This window comes from Excalfactoria chinensis, chromosome 1 (genome assembly GCF_039878825.1).
Source record: "Excalfactoria chinensis isolate bCotChi1 chromosome 1, bCotChi1.hap2, whole genome shotgun sequence".
NCBI classification, from domain to species: Eukaryota; Metazoa; Chordata; class Aves; order Galliformes; family Phasianidae; genus Excalfactoria; species Excalfactoria chinensis.
This window is the reverse complement of record NC_092825.1, coordinates 29572321-29587381: the sequence shown is the minus strand read 5'-3', so window position 1 is coordinate 29587381 and position 15061 is coordinate 29572321. Positions and strand designations below refer to the sequence as shown.

The window sequence follows — 15061 nt, the reverse complement described above, 5'->3', positions numbered from 1 at the left end:
TAGACAGTTCATTCTGATTCACATCCTACCTCCCCAGAGTGATTATCATCAAGATTTCATGGTTGGAATCTATGTAATTTGGCTGCAGTCAGTGCCACCACTGCATCTACCAGCACTTTGCACCTACCAAGGTCTGAACAAACTGCAGTTCAAACTTGTAGTATTTTAAAACCAGATTATTTTTAAAAGAATACAAAATTATGACCCTAAGACACCAGAGGTCAAGAAGTGATTGGACAAAGCTCTCAGATATAGGGTTTGAGTTTTAAGTGGTCCTGCATGGAGCCAGGAGTTGGACTCGGTGATCATTGTAGGTACCTTCCAACTCAGCATGATGTGCAGCTCGGTGATGCTGTGTAAATACAAATGGATGGCTGCTCCATGTGCTTTTACATCTCCATTTCACAAGCAGAACTCTAAGAACTCAGGCTCAGTATTTTCAGCTTTTATAGGAGGAGAAGGAAATAAAACTTTAATACTGTCTTCCTCAGACTGTACTAGCAGTCTGTATCATTTGGTAGACTTATTTATTCAACTTAATGCCACCTATTATTTTGATAAACTGAGACAACAATGTTTTAATGGTTTCCTCTAAATGAAGACAACTAGATGCTTTAAACAGATGAATATTCTTCTGGAGTGTCTGAAACTGATCAGTGTCAAATCCGTAACCTGGAGGTTAACGTTATTTTCCTGATCCATCATCCAAACACAGAGAAATGCAGGAATTAAACACAGAATATGAATGATTAATACAAAAGTTGATAAGACAGTGATCTAGAAGTCTTTGAAATCAATAGCCACATCTCACAGTTTTATCAGATGTCACCCTATATTAAATCCCATTTTTAACAGATCCCTTTTATCATACTGAAGAATTCCAGTTTGCTTGCGGCATTAATTTTATGGCAAGGATCCTTTGGACATTATATGTAGCCATGAACACTCATCAAAAACCACTTTGTTATGTGCCCTTGGAAGAAAAGCAGTAATTAACAGTAGCTTTTATACACAAGCCTTCTTCTTGAGAATTATTCTATGAACCATATTCCTGAATGATAACAAATCTACAACCTCTGTCATTTATTGAGGTAGTCCTTGCTCAGCTTCAGTCTCTAAACATATGGTACTCTAAATGATAGGGGAAATTAGTGCAAAACTTCACTGGAGAAGGTTAAAGATAGCCCTGGAAGAAAGGAAGGGTTCTCCGAGGCTTTGGGCTGCAGTTTCGCCTCCTCCTGACCTGGTCGCGCTTCCCCGCTCGAAGCAGTTCTCCCTCAGATCCCCTGCTTCAGACAAGCCACGTCCGCGGCAAGTAATTTTAGATATCTCCTTGTATCATTTGGTAGACTCGTTTATTCTCATCAAAGCTCGTTTCACTACGGTGCCTCTCTCGATTCTGATCATTTAATTAACTGGAGAACTGTTTGCCAGAGCTAGCACAATGCCTTTTGAATTTCTTTGCCCTGCGGTTCCGCCTCCCTCCGCGCAAGGGGAGCTGCCACGCATTTATCGGGGACCGAGAGATCGCCGCTGCGCCCTCCCACGAACCCTGCGAGGCGGCGGCGGAGAGAGCCCAGATGTGGCCGCGGAAGCTCTGCCCGCGCTCGGCGGAAAGTTGTCGGAGACCGCCGCTCGGGCAGCCACGGTGAAGAACGGTGAGAAGCGGTAAGGAGCGGAGAGGAGCGGTGAGAAGCGGGCGCGGCCGCGCAGGGGGCGGGAGGCGGAAAGGGGCGGTGGCGCGCCCCTCCCCGGGACACCGACGGCTCCGTCCCGCTGCCGCGGAAGTGGCGCGGCGGGGATGCAGTGGAGCCGGTAGGGGATAAAAGCCCCAGCAACACCGCTGTGTTGTGGTTGATAGTCTGCTGCTTTCGCTCCTCATCCTTCCCTGGGCTGTGTGCCAGCCCCGGGCGGTGGCCGGCTCTGCCTGGGGCAGTGGAGCGCAGCGCAGCGTTGCGGCTGGTGCGCTCGAAGGCTTCGAACTTCCCCCAGCCGGCACGGCGGCGGAGGGCGAGAGGCGCAGCGCGAAACATGCGGGGCTGGCGGCGGCGGCGGGGCCGGCCCCGCGCTCCTCGGCTATGAGGCGGACTCAGGGCGCTCCAGGTAAAACTGCCCCGGCCCCGGCTTTGGGGAGGGCAGGCGTGGGGAGCAGGGGTGGAGCGGAGTCTGCACTTGGGCTCTCCGAGGGCAGCGGCGGTCGAGATGCGGTCTCTCCCCGCCAGTACCGCAGCTCCGCTGGGGAGCTGTGCTGATTGCCCGGGGAAAGCGAGAGTAGAGTGACGGCGCGGTTCTGGGAGAGGGGGTCCCGGGTCCGCCGAAACTTTGCCCTCCGGCTGAGGGCTACGGACGGCACTGCCCTTCGGGACACTGCTAGGAGCCCCCACAACGCGGAGAGAGGCTTCTCGGGAGCGCAGCCTGCCAGAGAAGCTCTTGGAGGTGGTGAGGATCCTTCACTGGGCATCTAAACTTTCATAAGATCTGGCATTGCTTGGAAACTGGTTGTGGATGCTGTAACTGAGGCACCACTGTTTGTCACTGCCTTTTTCTTAATTATTTGATTATCTCCTTAGCAACTGAAGTAATTTGCAATGTTGGAGCTAGGCAGTATCTTAGTTTAAAGAGTAGCATGGCAAAAAGGAGGCATTGTTGTTTTGCTGAGAGTATTTCTCTTGTGCTCTTTTAGGAGGAATAAAAGCTGCAGAGTGATTCCTTCATGCAGGCAGCAGTGCCATAGACAGATTGCTGCTGATTAGCCCGACTCAGTTTCAGTGGTACATCACCCAGTTGCTCATCTGCGTCTCAGCTTTCTTTAAGCCCACTGAGCTTTCATGGGTGCAAAAAATAAAAATAAATAAAAATAAGAAGTCTGCCTTCAGAGAAATTCAGTCCTCAGTGAAAGATGAATGGGAGACAATATTTTTACGTAAGTGAGGTTAGTAGGACAAATCCATCTCTCTGGTACTGCTGAGGTCTGGCCAGGTGCTGGCTATGGAGAACACTCAATTTGTCAGGCAGACCTCAGGGTCAGCTTGTTGCAAAGGTGATATAAGGCCATTTTTCATCACAGTTGGGTCTTGCACCAAGCACAGTTTAAGCCAGTTCCGGGATTTAGTCCAGAATGTCAATACATCACCCAGATGTAGTTCACCAGCAGCCTATGCTCTCAGATCCGTCATGTCACTAAACCTCATGGATTATGATGGCTGCGTAATCCAGCTCTGCCCAGCCAGAAATGCTGAGCACAGCTGCAGAGGCAGCTTTGATGCAGGGAGTGCCTTCCCACCCTGGAGTGTTAAAAGCATCCTGGATGCTGAGAGAGGTGATAGCTTCCCCACCACAGGCACACACAAGGAGAGGAAGTTTGTGCAGACCTTCCTTGTAAGTGTAACATTTTAAAAGGTTAATTATGCAAGATGCCATTAGTCTGTTTGCAGTTATTAATATTTCTATCTTGTACTGAAGCAGGATTCGTAAAGTTAGAACTAAAAGTATTAATAATTGTACTTGTATAATAATTTTACTATAAATTAATAAAACCTCACTTTGACAGTCTTGTTTTTTTTTATATATTTGTGGTAAAAGTTTTGATAAATGCCATTGAGGGGTGTGTGTGTGTGTGTGGGGGGGGGGGGGGGGGGGGAAATCTGAGGTAATGCTTTTAGCACCTGAGCCATCTCTGCTTCATTTCATCTGTTACTGTATTTAACTAATACAGCTTTCATCAATCTGATACCTAGAGAGGAGAAAGGGGGGAGCAGCTGTGTGGGCCTTCAAGTAGATGGGAAGTGCAGAGGTGGGTGAGTGGTCTGTGGGCTGGCAAGGTAAGCATAGAGAGGAGGTAGGACTGGGAGCTGGATGTGACACAAAGAGAAGAGCTGGGAGATGTGGAAATGGTGTGGACCTTTTGGAGGGTAGACTGAAGTCTTCAATATTATCCTAGGGTTTGAGCTCTCAAATCTGTAACTCAACAGTACTTGGTAGGCTGTTTATTTGCATTTTCACCATGCAGAAAGTGTCAACCAGGCACAATACTATTTGCATTACCAATGTACAGGAAGATGTTATTCCTGCTGTAAAGTGCAGATCAAGCCACTTTAATGTTGAAAAGACTGGTAGTAGTGTTTACAAAAGCATTCAAATAGCTTGTGATCTTCAGTCCCTTTCACTACTGAAGAGACTTTCTTGTTTGTTCAAGGTGTTGGGCTTTTTTTTTTTTTTTTTTTTTTTTTTTTTTTTTTTTTTTTTGCGTGAATTTATTTATTTATTTTAAAGTTGGTTGGTTTTAGCAGTCTTGAACCGGGATATATACCATGGTATATAAACTTCTTTGGAAGAAAAAGCCATGAGCCTAGAGGTAATTACAGGAAAAGAGAATGCTGATGCAGAGATTAGCATTAATGGCAGAGATAACCCAGAGGAAGTGGAAATTACTATTTAGAGCATTCGTTGATTTCGTAAAGATAACTGATAGTGAGGAAATGCACAGTGTCCAGCCAAATCCTCTAGGAGCTGATCTGTTATAGTAAACTGAGCTGTTGCCGGCAACGGAGGATATTCCCTATGAAATGAGAATGTCTTGCATTTCTTCTCAAACAGTTAAGAAACATGCACCATTGCTGCATAGATGATTCATCTCAGGAAATACTGTGTTTTTTTGGCAGTGAACTTAAAATATCACACTTAAACATCGCAAAGAAATAATTTCTTTGAAAAGAATTCAAGTACAAACCCCTCAGCCATGCCCTTCACTCGAAAATGTTACCCATCTCATTTGGAAATAAGATGAAGTATTTAGCTGGAGTTTGCTGGCAGAAGTTAGCTGCTAGTATTCAATAGAAAATAGGAAATTTGAGAAAATATGTAATATTGAAATTTGTGAGATAGTACTTTTATAAGTCCTGAAATAATGTTACTGGGGTGAAATAAAATGAAGCCATTTAATATAGGGCTGATTAATATAGGCCTTAGTCTTCCTCACTGCTTATAACCTGCATGTTACCAACCATCACATTGTTTATGCAACCACTTTAAATGGATTCGAATTGTGACATAGGATATCAATATTTATGTTTAGCATGCTTAGCTTTGCCACCAGTCTGAGCAATTTGCACAGAAGCTGGGGGGAACATGAGTACTCCAAAAGGATGGAGCAAGTTACACCTCAGTGGTCCTACTTTCCCTAAGGTCAAAGACCCTATTGAGGATGAAGGCACTGCAGTGTGAATTGGGCTTGCCAAGGTACTCAAAATAACTTGGTTTGGCCAAGCTATTGGCCAAATTGGGCTTGGTATGTGAGTATGTGTATGGTGTTCATAATTTGGTTTTGCCTTGCCAAGCAAGCTGTCAACTGAAACAGTTCTCATTAGGCAGCTTTATCGAGCTATGGAAATGGGCAAACAAATTTTCAGCCCTTGCAGACTGGTTCTGTTCCTTAGAACTCGAAGATGCTATGCTGATTTACACCAGCCCCAAATCTGCCCTTGAGGGATGGTTGCAGACTAGCTCAGAGTTTCTGCTGAGTGAGTAGTAAGGAAGACAAAAAAAAATCCTCAAGGCTATTTGCTGTATTAAGTATGGTAAGCCTTCCCAAACTGAGCATTGACCTATACGCTCTGTTTGGAATATAGCCAGGATTCCAGTCACATGCAACATATGAGCTGATTTTGAAAGTGCCATCCATCATTTTGCAAGTGCAGTTCCATGAAAAATTAGGCTACAGTTGCTATTCAAATATTAGAGGGAAAGCCAGCCTATGCAACAACAGTCTTCCATTTTATGAATCCATTATAATTTAGTCTTTATTCATCTGGTTTTATGATAGTTTTCAGATACCTTGTTTCAAGCAATGTACTAACTGAATAAGCAGTTATTAACATATTTTTTCAGTGTTCCCATTGTGCCTTATGTACTGCATGCAATAAAAATGCACATAGGAGTACAGAATTAGTTCCAGATAGTCATTTTCCAAATGTTTTCATAGATCCACCCCCTCTAGAACTTAAATCTATTAGGTTTTTTCCCTAAAAGATAGGCTAGCTAGAAAAAAAAAAAAAAAAAAAAAAAAAAAGAAAAAAAAAATTTAAGCTGGATGCTTAGGACTCATTAAAAAATAGTTTCTCATGGTTCCTAACTTTTCACTGACAACCAGTTAGATACTCCAGTAGGATCTAAAAATGGATAAGACTTTATAATCTTGATACTAAGCTTTTATTCATAGAATCATAGAATGGTTTGGGTTGGAAGGGACCTTTAAGATCATCTGGTTCCAACCCCTCTGCTATAGGCAGGGACACCTCCTTCTAGACCAAGTTGCTCAAAGCCCCATCCTGCCTGACCTTGAGCACTTCCAGGGAGTGGACATCCACAATCTCACTGGCAATTTGTTTCAGCGTCTCAATGGAATTCTAATCATAACTGATTAGATATATCTTCACAATATCCCTCTAGTTAAGATCATGCTTCTACTTGTTTTAAACACAGGGGAGCATTGAGAGGATCTCATAGTCAAAACTGCTAGGTAAAGTTATAACACTTTGAGTCTCATCTCTACACTTCTTCATACCAGTCTTTCCTAAGTTTAATATGTAGAAGTTCATTATTTTCTAAGTCTCAAGCTGGTGACAATAATGTATTCATGATTTTCTAACAGTCATCACTTCACACAGTATGCCTGACATAACAGGAATTCTGTGGCAGAGACTAGGATACATTCCAGTTCTCATGTATAGGCATTTACTTAGCCCTTTTCTATGTTCTTCAAATCCTATACACAGTGTGAGGAAAGTTTTTATGGGGGAAATGAACGTGAGTGATCCTGTAACTAAGAACTGTAATAAAAGCATAAATTGCCACTGAAAGTCTTAATTGTGACGCTTTAATTTTTGAATACTTGACTTGGAAGTCCTGTCATTCTCTTAATACAGTTTTTGGGAATGTGAGCCTTTAAACCCATTATATATATATACATTTTCATGAAGGGTGAATTCTCCCCTTCTGCTGCCTTCATATTTCTTCTTTTAATGAGTCATTAGAAGGTTCAGCTCTCTAGATTCATAGCACATCTTCTACAGTTTGGCTTATGAGTGGATGTCTTGTTGGCAGAAGACAGCACCTGCCAGCTTGGCAGAGGATTAGAGATGAGGGGAATAAGGAACTGAAAGGTGAGTAGAAATTAGTGAATTTCACATAAATTGTCTGCATAGACAATCTTAGGTTCACAAGTAGTAAATGCAAATTCTCTGGAGCAGTATGTTCGAAGATTTAACTCTTGAAACAGTTGCCTCTCTTATTCTTAATCCTCTTCATGTTCTTTATCCCCTCCCTATCTGCTCTTCTCGTCTCATCTGCTTTACAGGACTTCTGCATGCTCATGGCTTCTGAACTACCTCATCTTCAATTGCTTCATTAGTTACAATAATGATGATCCACCATCAGAATCCTCGTTTCCTGATTTTTGCCCTTTTTTCCCTGTACGTTTCTTATCTTCTGTTTCCTCTTAACTCCTTCTTTGGCTGCATTTCTACATGAGTCCTCTACACTTTAGATCTTGATTTTAACATTTCTATCCTTTCTTCACCCACCTCCCTTCATCAACAGAATACAACTTCTCCTTTTATTCTGCTTCTCTCCACTTGATTTCCATTTGTATCTCCCTGCTGCCCACAGGCAGCCTCCTATCTCCCAGCTCTGGGACACAGCCACAGTCAGCAGCACCAGAGCAGATGTTGGTGGGGTTGTCCTCCTCAGATACTGTACCAATGGGTGGGTGAGAGAAATGAGAACAAGTTCAGTATGTGGGAGCTGAATATCACATTTGATCTATGAAAGGGTGGGGATAATCAATGCATATTGATTCATCTGGGAATTTAATGGCAAACTCTGAACAGGTATCCAGGGAGAGCAAGAGTAAACAGAAATGTTAATTGCCCTGCTAATTATGTGTACATTTTCCTAGGAGATGGCACAATAACATATACCTTGGCACAGAACGACTACCCTGTCAAATTTTGAGTCCCTGCTTCAAGTTGTAGTGGCACTAAAATATTCTCAAAAAAAAAAAAAAAAAAAAAAAAAAAAAAAAAAAAAAAAGAGTATGGTAGATTTTGTTCTTATTACTTAAATATGAGGAAAATATTTTTTTCCCTTTAATGAGTTTTGTGAAATGGCTGACTCATCCTAACTGAAAGTTCCCCAAACTTCTGCTTGAGGTGGGCAACGGCGTGGAAAATTTTTCTCCTCTGCAGTTATTTTGGCTAATGTGAAAGCAACAGAATGTGAAACATTCCCATTGGATGTGGTGGTGGCTTCACCATGATGGAAGCTAATTTCTACCACACCGTTCTTTCTCCTCCTTACAGGAAGACGGGGACAATATACAACGGAAAAGAGATCAAGGGTTCAGATAAGGGAGATCACTCTTCATTTGCCCTCATGGATAAAGCTGACTCAGTGTAGGGAGATTAATATAATTAATTGCCTGTTGCTAACAGACTAGAGCAGTGAGTACTAAAAAACAACTGAAAATATCTTTCATCCCCATCCTTACTCTTCTACTTCCTCCCCCAGTAGAAGGGAACAGGGAATGGGGGCTGCTGTCAGCCCATGATGCTTCATCTCTATCTCTCCTCCATGGTCACTCGCCCCTGCTCCACGTGGGTCCTCCCACAGATGTCATCCTACCCGAACTGATCCCGTGCAGGATTCCCAGGGGCTGCAGCTCTCCCAGCAGCGCTCACAGAGGCCATCACTGCAGCCCAATTCTACCAAAGCCTTGCCACATAAATTCAATGCAGATATCTTGAATAACTTTAAAAATAGGCTGACGCTATCTGTACTATGTGTTACGGAACTAGGAGTTTGTGGGTTTTTTAAGACATTTAAAGCTGTGTATTCAAAATGTCATTCTCTGATTGGGTAGAAACATATGCTGCAACTACACCCTGCAAGACAAGAAAATATTTTTTTTTATAAAAGTTTTCTTGTTGTGGTTGGTTGGTTGGTTTTTACTCTGCATCCAAAGTTTTCTGTCTGGGTTGATTTGGAAATACCTAGAAGATACCATTGCTCAGTCATGCTACACAGGTGGACGTTCCTATCTTAAATTGTCAGAAGGTGCATTCCTTTGTTTAAGAAAGAAGAACAGTTGCATTGCATGAAAGAAAAAAGAAGAAAAAAAAAAAAACAAAAAACAAAAAAAAAACTTGTCTTGTAATATAAATATTTACAAATAAATGCTGAATTTCATGGTTACAAAAAAAAAAAAACAGCACTAAGCTTACAACTAGATTTTGTGATTAAGCATATGACACTATAAGAATTAATTCCCTGTATTTACCCAGAAGACATGCATAAGAAATTAGGCAGGGTATGAACCTTAAAAGTTAACATTCTGTACTTCTGTATTCTTTTGACAGTGATTAGTGCACAGCTAACAGCACGTACAATCTGTGATAAGGAGCACTGGGAACCAGCTAAGAGCCAGCGACAATGTCTTCAGACTGGCGGACACTTCCTACTCGACTTGGAGCCTGTAAGGTGAACTGCAGGGCACTGGTATGTCTCTTGGTCTTTGCAATGAGTGCCAGTGGCAGTGCCCCAGGGATGTGTCCAACAGCCTGCATCTGTGCCAGCGATATCATAAGCTGCACCAATAAGAACCTCTCTCGGGTGCCAGGAAATCTCTATAGAAGTATGAAAAGGCTGGATCTGAGTTATAACAGAATTGGATTCTTAGAGCCTGAATGGGTCCCTGTGCTGTTTGAGAAGCTGAACACTTTAATAATCAATCATAACAGCATTAGCAGCATTATCACTGGAAGCTTCTCCACAACCCCAAACCTGAAGTACCTAGACTTGTCATCCAACAGCCTGAAGACGCTGGGCAGCCCTGTATTTCAGGAGCTGGGGGCCCTGGAAGTTCTTCTGCTTTACAACAATCAGATAACACATATAGAATCTTCAGCCTTTGGAGGATTGTACAAATTACAGAAACTGTACTTAAGCTATAACTTGCTCTTGCATTTCCCACTGGACTTGTTTGTTGGAAAGCACAAGCTGACAGAACTCATATTGCTGGACATTTCCTTTAATCACATCCAGACGATGCCTATTCAGCGCCTGAGTTCAGTGCCAGCCAAGCATCTTAGTGGAGTTTATCTTCATGGCAACCCATTTTATTGTGACTGCACGCTGTACTCTATGCTCATCTTCTGGTATCAAAGGCACTTTAACTCTGTGGTGGACTTCAAAAGTGAGTACACCTGTTTATTGCGATCTGATCCAAAAGGTTATAACAAACAGCCTTTACTGCAGGACAACTTTCTGAACTGCTCTGAAAGTACCATCAACAGCTCTTTTCAAGCTTTTGGGTTTATTCATGATGCCCAGGTGGGTGACAGGCTGATCGTTCACTGTGACAGCAGAATCAGCGATGCAGGCACACATTTCATTTGGGTTAGTCCAGAGAATAAATTGCTGGAGCCAGACATGGAGACCGACAAATTTAGGGTGTTTCATAATGGGAGCCTGGAGATAACAGATGCCCAGCTAGAGGACTCTGGGCTGTACTCCTGCACTGCAATAAATAAGAAAAGACTATTAAATGAAACCATAGAAGTTAGAATAAATGTCAGCAATTTCACAGTTAACAGGCCTCATGCCCATGAAGCATTTAATACAGCTTTTACCACCCTTGCTGCCTGTGTAGCCAGTATTGTTTTAGTACTGCTTTATCTCTACCTGACTCCCTGCCCATGTCAATGCAAGACAAAGAGGAGGAAGAGGAAGCTGAACCAAAGCAGTGCCCACACTTCCATACTGAACTCCACACCACCACAAGAGCTGCCTGCTGATGAGAAGAAGGCCAGCACTGGCAAACGAGTGGTTTTCCTGGAACCTGTACATGAACCAAAACACAGTCAGAATGGGAAAGTAAAACTGTTTCCTAATGACAATGTCATTGCTGAGAGTATCTTAAAAACTACTCGAACAAAATCCGACTCTGATTCTGTCAACTCTGTGTTCTCAGATACACCTTTCATGCCATCAACTTAGTTTGCTGCCTGTATTTGTATTGTGCCGTTACATTTCTGAATACCTCCTTTGCTTGTAGCAACCATCAGGAAAAAGAAATAAAGAAAATGTTTTAAAAAAAGCATCTGTTGTCAGTTCTTGAGCTTCTACTCCTCTGTTTGTGAGTACAAATGATATTTTTCTTGAGAAAAGCCAACAGAATGGCATTGACACATTTTCAGTGCAATCCTAGGCTTGCCTTTTAATTTCCGGAACACACACAGCCATCTCTCATGCATATTTAGTGCTGTTTACAGTGCATACAGTCTTGGAGCAGAGGCTGATCCCATGCAAAGCTTTCAGTTGTTCTGAGCATCCTGCTCCTCTGCAGGGAGCATGTGAGCAAACTCAGGTGGCTATGGAGGAAAGTGTATAGCTTTCCTCAAGTTCCTCTAACAGGCTTACTAAATCATCACTTGAAAATCATGGAGGAAATGTGTTTTCCAGGATTGGTTTGAACATAAAGATCAGACTTTCTCTCAGGATGTCTAGCAGTACTGGGTAAATGTTTATGGCCATCACCCGGATTAGATGTTTAGCAATCACTGTGTGAAACCCTTAAGGAGAAGGGATGTTATATTCATTTTACTCACAACTTAATCAAGGGATTGCTCACAAAAACTGGTTATATTGGTTTTTAAATACTGGCATGAAAATAAATGGTAAAAGTTAACCTGCTACCTTTGCATTTGTATTAGTAGAAGAATTAAAGTTGTCAGTCATTAGGATTCAAGCTAATCAGCAGTAACTCATAAAGCTGTGATAATCTGATTGCTTGTTATCAGTTGTCCTACCCTGCACTGCTCACTGTGTGTATGGTGTCACATACGGTGAACAAGCCTGCCACTGTCACCAGGGCTCCTGCTTCATCTTAGGGGTGTTACTGCTGCTTACAGGTTGTTTCATAATGTGAGGGTAAAATTTCGTTTTATCTTTTCATTGAACAGCTTTCCAGCAGTCTCACAATATTTGCTTCCCTTTCATTTATTTTTCTGAAGGAGGAAATGCACTCTTTTAACAAATTTCTGAATATTACAGAATAATTTTCTCACGGTGAATTCAGAAAGTGTAGTTTTACCTAGACTTGGCCCTGTCTTATATGTACTGTTTCCCTCCTTGCCCAGATGCATCATTGCCAACATTTATGAACCCAAAAGATTATCCCGGGTTGGTCATGCAGCGTTGGTTATGTGAAGTGTTACATTATTGTAAAAAATATACTGTTATAAATGCTATTTCCATTTTTTGTTTATATTTTGCTTACCTTGGGACTGGGCTGGACTTTTCCAGTCTTTGTCACATTAAATGTCACTAACTTCAAAGGAGTCTTACAAAGAATTACAGCTTGCTAAAGAATAATTGGAGTGTGTCTGTCTCATTAGGACTTTGGGGAACGTACTGAAGTGGAAAAGGATGAACAAAATCAGTCAAAGGACTGCATGACATGGTGACTGTAATTTATTCTTGTGAGACTTACTGTAATATTCACTTGCATTTTTTGTGATTTCTTTTGAGAGGCATGTCATCGTGCTCAAGCTTACATACATCTGAGCCAAAGCTATCAACAATTGATTTGTTATGGAGAAGTCTTGTGTAGCTAATTGTCTGAAAGCAAGCAGGCTGGAAAACAGATTAGATCAGGAAATGTTATTGCTGTGATGTGCACAAAGTACGTGGAAGTAGAGAACTGCAGGAGATTTTGATTCAGATATTCAGGGAAATGTAAGATGGAAATTATTTTTCCAGCAGCAGAATAACACATATTTAGAAGGGAAAGATCACCACGGTTTGGGTGGTGACATATATAGATAGATAGACAGATAGACAGATAGACATAGATAGATAGATAGATAGATAGATAGATAGATAGATAGATAGATAGATAGATAGATACGTATAAGATATTTATCTATGTAAATTTAAAACAGCTTCTGCTATTAAGCAGTCTTTTTATCTCTATATGGGCATTAACACAAAATCAGTAAGTTACATGTAAGGTCTGATGGAAAAACAGTGATTGTCTTCACTGAAATCAGTAATATAGTATGGTCATCTGTTAATGAAGGAAAGTCCTGACTTTTAAGACCCCATATCCTTAAGAATTATTTATTGTGAAGATTTAAATAAGCTGCAGGATCTGTTGCTGTGCTCTCCAATTTGTGCAAGGAGGTCCCGGGACCATGGACTGGGCTGAAGCTATGAGGAGACAGAGCAGGAAACTGAGAGGCAAATATTCCTAGGGAAAGCTGTGCATATCAGTTACAGCTCTGGGCAGATGTTATGATCCGTTGTCATACATAACATTAATTGACCCGGATTTCGATGTTTACAAGAGCTCTGACAGTCAATTCCAAGTTGGCCTGGAAAAGCAAGCAGCCTGGTGCCTATGTGGCTGCCCGCCAGCTCTGCTTGTCTCCTCCACAGCTGGGCTGGGCATATGACCCCTCTCCCACTTACATGGCAGTGACACCTCCTTGAACTAACTCAGCTTTTAAAAATTCCAGATAATCTTTAAAATAAAATAAAATAAAATAAAATAAAATAAAATAAAATAAAATAAAAATAAATGGAGTGATCCCCAGAGTATTAGGCTTTGTGGAATCAGAGTAACGCTGCTAGATGACTGGAGCAGCTCAATGTTGATCTAGGCAGTGGGTATGCCTGGCTGCATTTCAGTGACTGCTTTAAAGTGCTCAGAGCTGCAATTGTGATTATGAGCAAGGTGGCATAACTGAAGCCTTTGAAGGAGCTGTCCTATCACCTTACCATCCCCATTAGTCCTTGTCTTGGTTTTCATGTTATGGCTTCCAGCAAACACCAAAGAGCTGAACAATATTTTTAATGCAGGGTCAAATCTCTTCTGCAAGGTGTTGAGTGCTCCTCCTGACCTCAGTAAGGCTAAGTATCTGATGATGACCACCTCACAAAATGTAATGAATGCGATGAATGACTGCCTCAATACAGTTGAGGGACTGTATGTAACAGTTAACAACAGTGCTGGAAGTTGTGGGAGTTCCAGCATGCTTTTCTGACACTTGCTTTGTATCTGCTGTTGGTTATGACAGCCAGTGCCATGCCCTTTCAGCCCAAATGTCCACCACTAGCTTGTTGGTTAAACAGTATTCTGTCCTGTCTATCATCTCATTAGTGCTTTAAAAAAATAAATAAATTAGATTTCTAAGGACTGCTAATGATGGTGTCAAAAGACTAACTGCTTATAGCTCATTTTTCATAACAAGCAAAATCTTAGGGCCAAATAGTAATTAAAACATAAATTTTCATGTAGGATAGCACAACTTTATTATTCCTATTAGAGTAAATCAAACTCCTACAAGGTGTTTTTATATCTTGACTGTAGCATGCATATGCCTAATAACCACTGCTGTCTCTGAACTGATGGGGAATAAACTTGACCTTGCAGGAAACAGAGCCAAAGTGTGCTATTATGGCCTTCTCTAAAGTAATGCAGTAGATGACTGTCCTCTTTGGACAGCCACCAGACATCCCTCCCAGCACATTTCTGTTTTTAGTGAGATCAGGAGGCATTAAGGGCTGATCTTTCACCATTTGGCTATGGCAGATGCAGGGACCATTTCCAACCTGGTTCTTAATTGTTCTCTGTGTCAAGACTGTCTTCCTGAAGATAGCTTCTGGACCTGTCACACAGTTTTTGGATCAATTTAATTGATATACACAAACAGCTGTTTCCAAATGGCTTCTAAATGATGAGAATTGGCCATAGTAGCTTTTAAAAAGACAGGATATACACTTTGTTTATGGATTCAGCAATTTATATATATATAAATATAAATATATTTATATATAAATATATAAATTATATATATATATAATGCTTGAAATATTATATATAGAGTGAAAGAAAAGAGTGCATCAGAATCACATAATTGCACGAGTTGAGATCATCAAGAGATCATCAAGTGCAACGCCCTTGCTGAGGCAGGTACCCCACAATAGTGCATATTCAAATCAT

General features: G+C 41.6%; 1 protein-coding gene across 3 annotated transcripts; it reads left to right on the top strand.

The window, feature by feature from the left end:
- The first annotated feature begins 1240 nt into the window (after positions 1-1240).
- AMIGO2 (adhesion molecule with Ig like domain 2) lies at positions 1241-11291 on the top strand. Of its 3 annotated transcripts, none has more exons than XM_072345166.1 (2): positions 1241-1668; positions 9414-11291. In XM_072345166.1, exon 2 carries the CDS (start codon positions 9487-9489, stop codon positions 11050-11052), a length of 1566 nt encoding a protein of 521 aa, XP_072201267.1. In that variant the 5' UTR covers positions 1241-1668; positions 9414-9486; the 3' UTR covers positions 11053-11291. The 3 variants fall into 3 exon arrangements, with proteins under 3 accessions (XP_072201267.1, XP_072201284.1, XP_072201276.1); XM_072345183.1 differs by having other exon boundaries at positions 1266-1658; XM_072345175.1 differs by lacking the exon at positions 1241-1668 and adding an exon at positions 1744-2103.
- The last annotated feature ends 3770 nt before the right edge of the window (positions 11292-15061 follow it).

What these genes read in the sequence shown, in the direction of transcription:
- AMIGO2 (XM_072345166.1), top strand. Translation starts at nt 9,487, where the DNA reads ATGTCTTCAGACTGGCGGACACTTCCTACTCGACTTGGAGCCTGTAAG.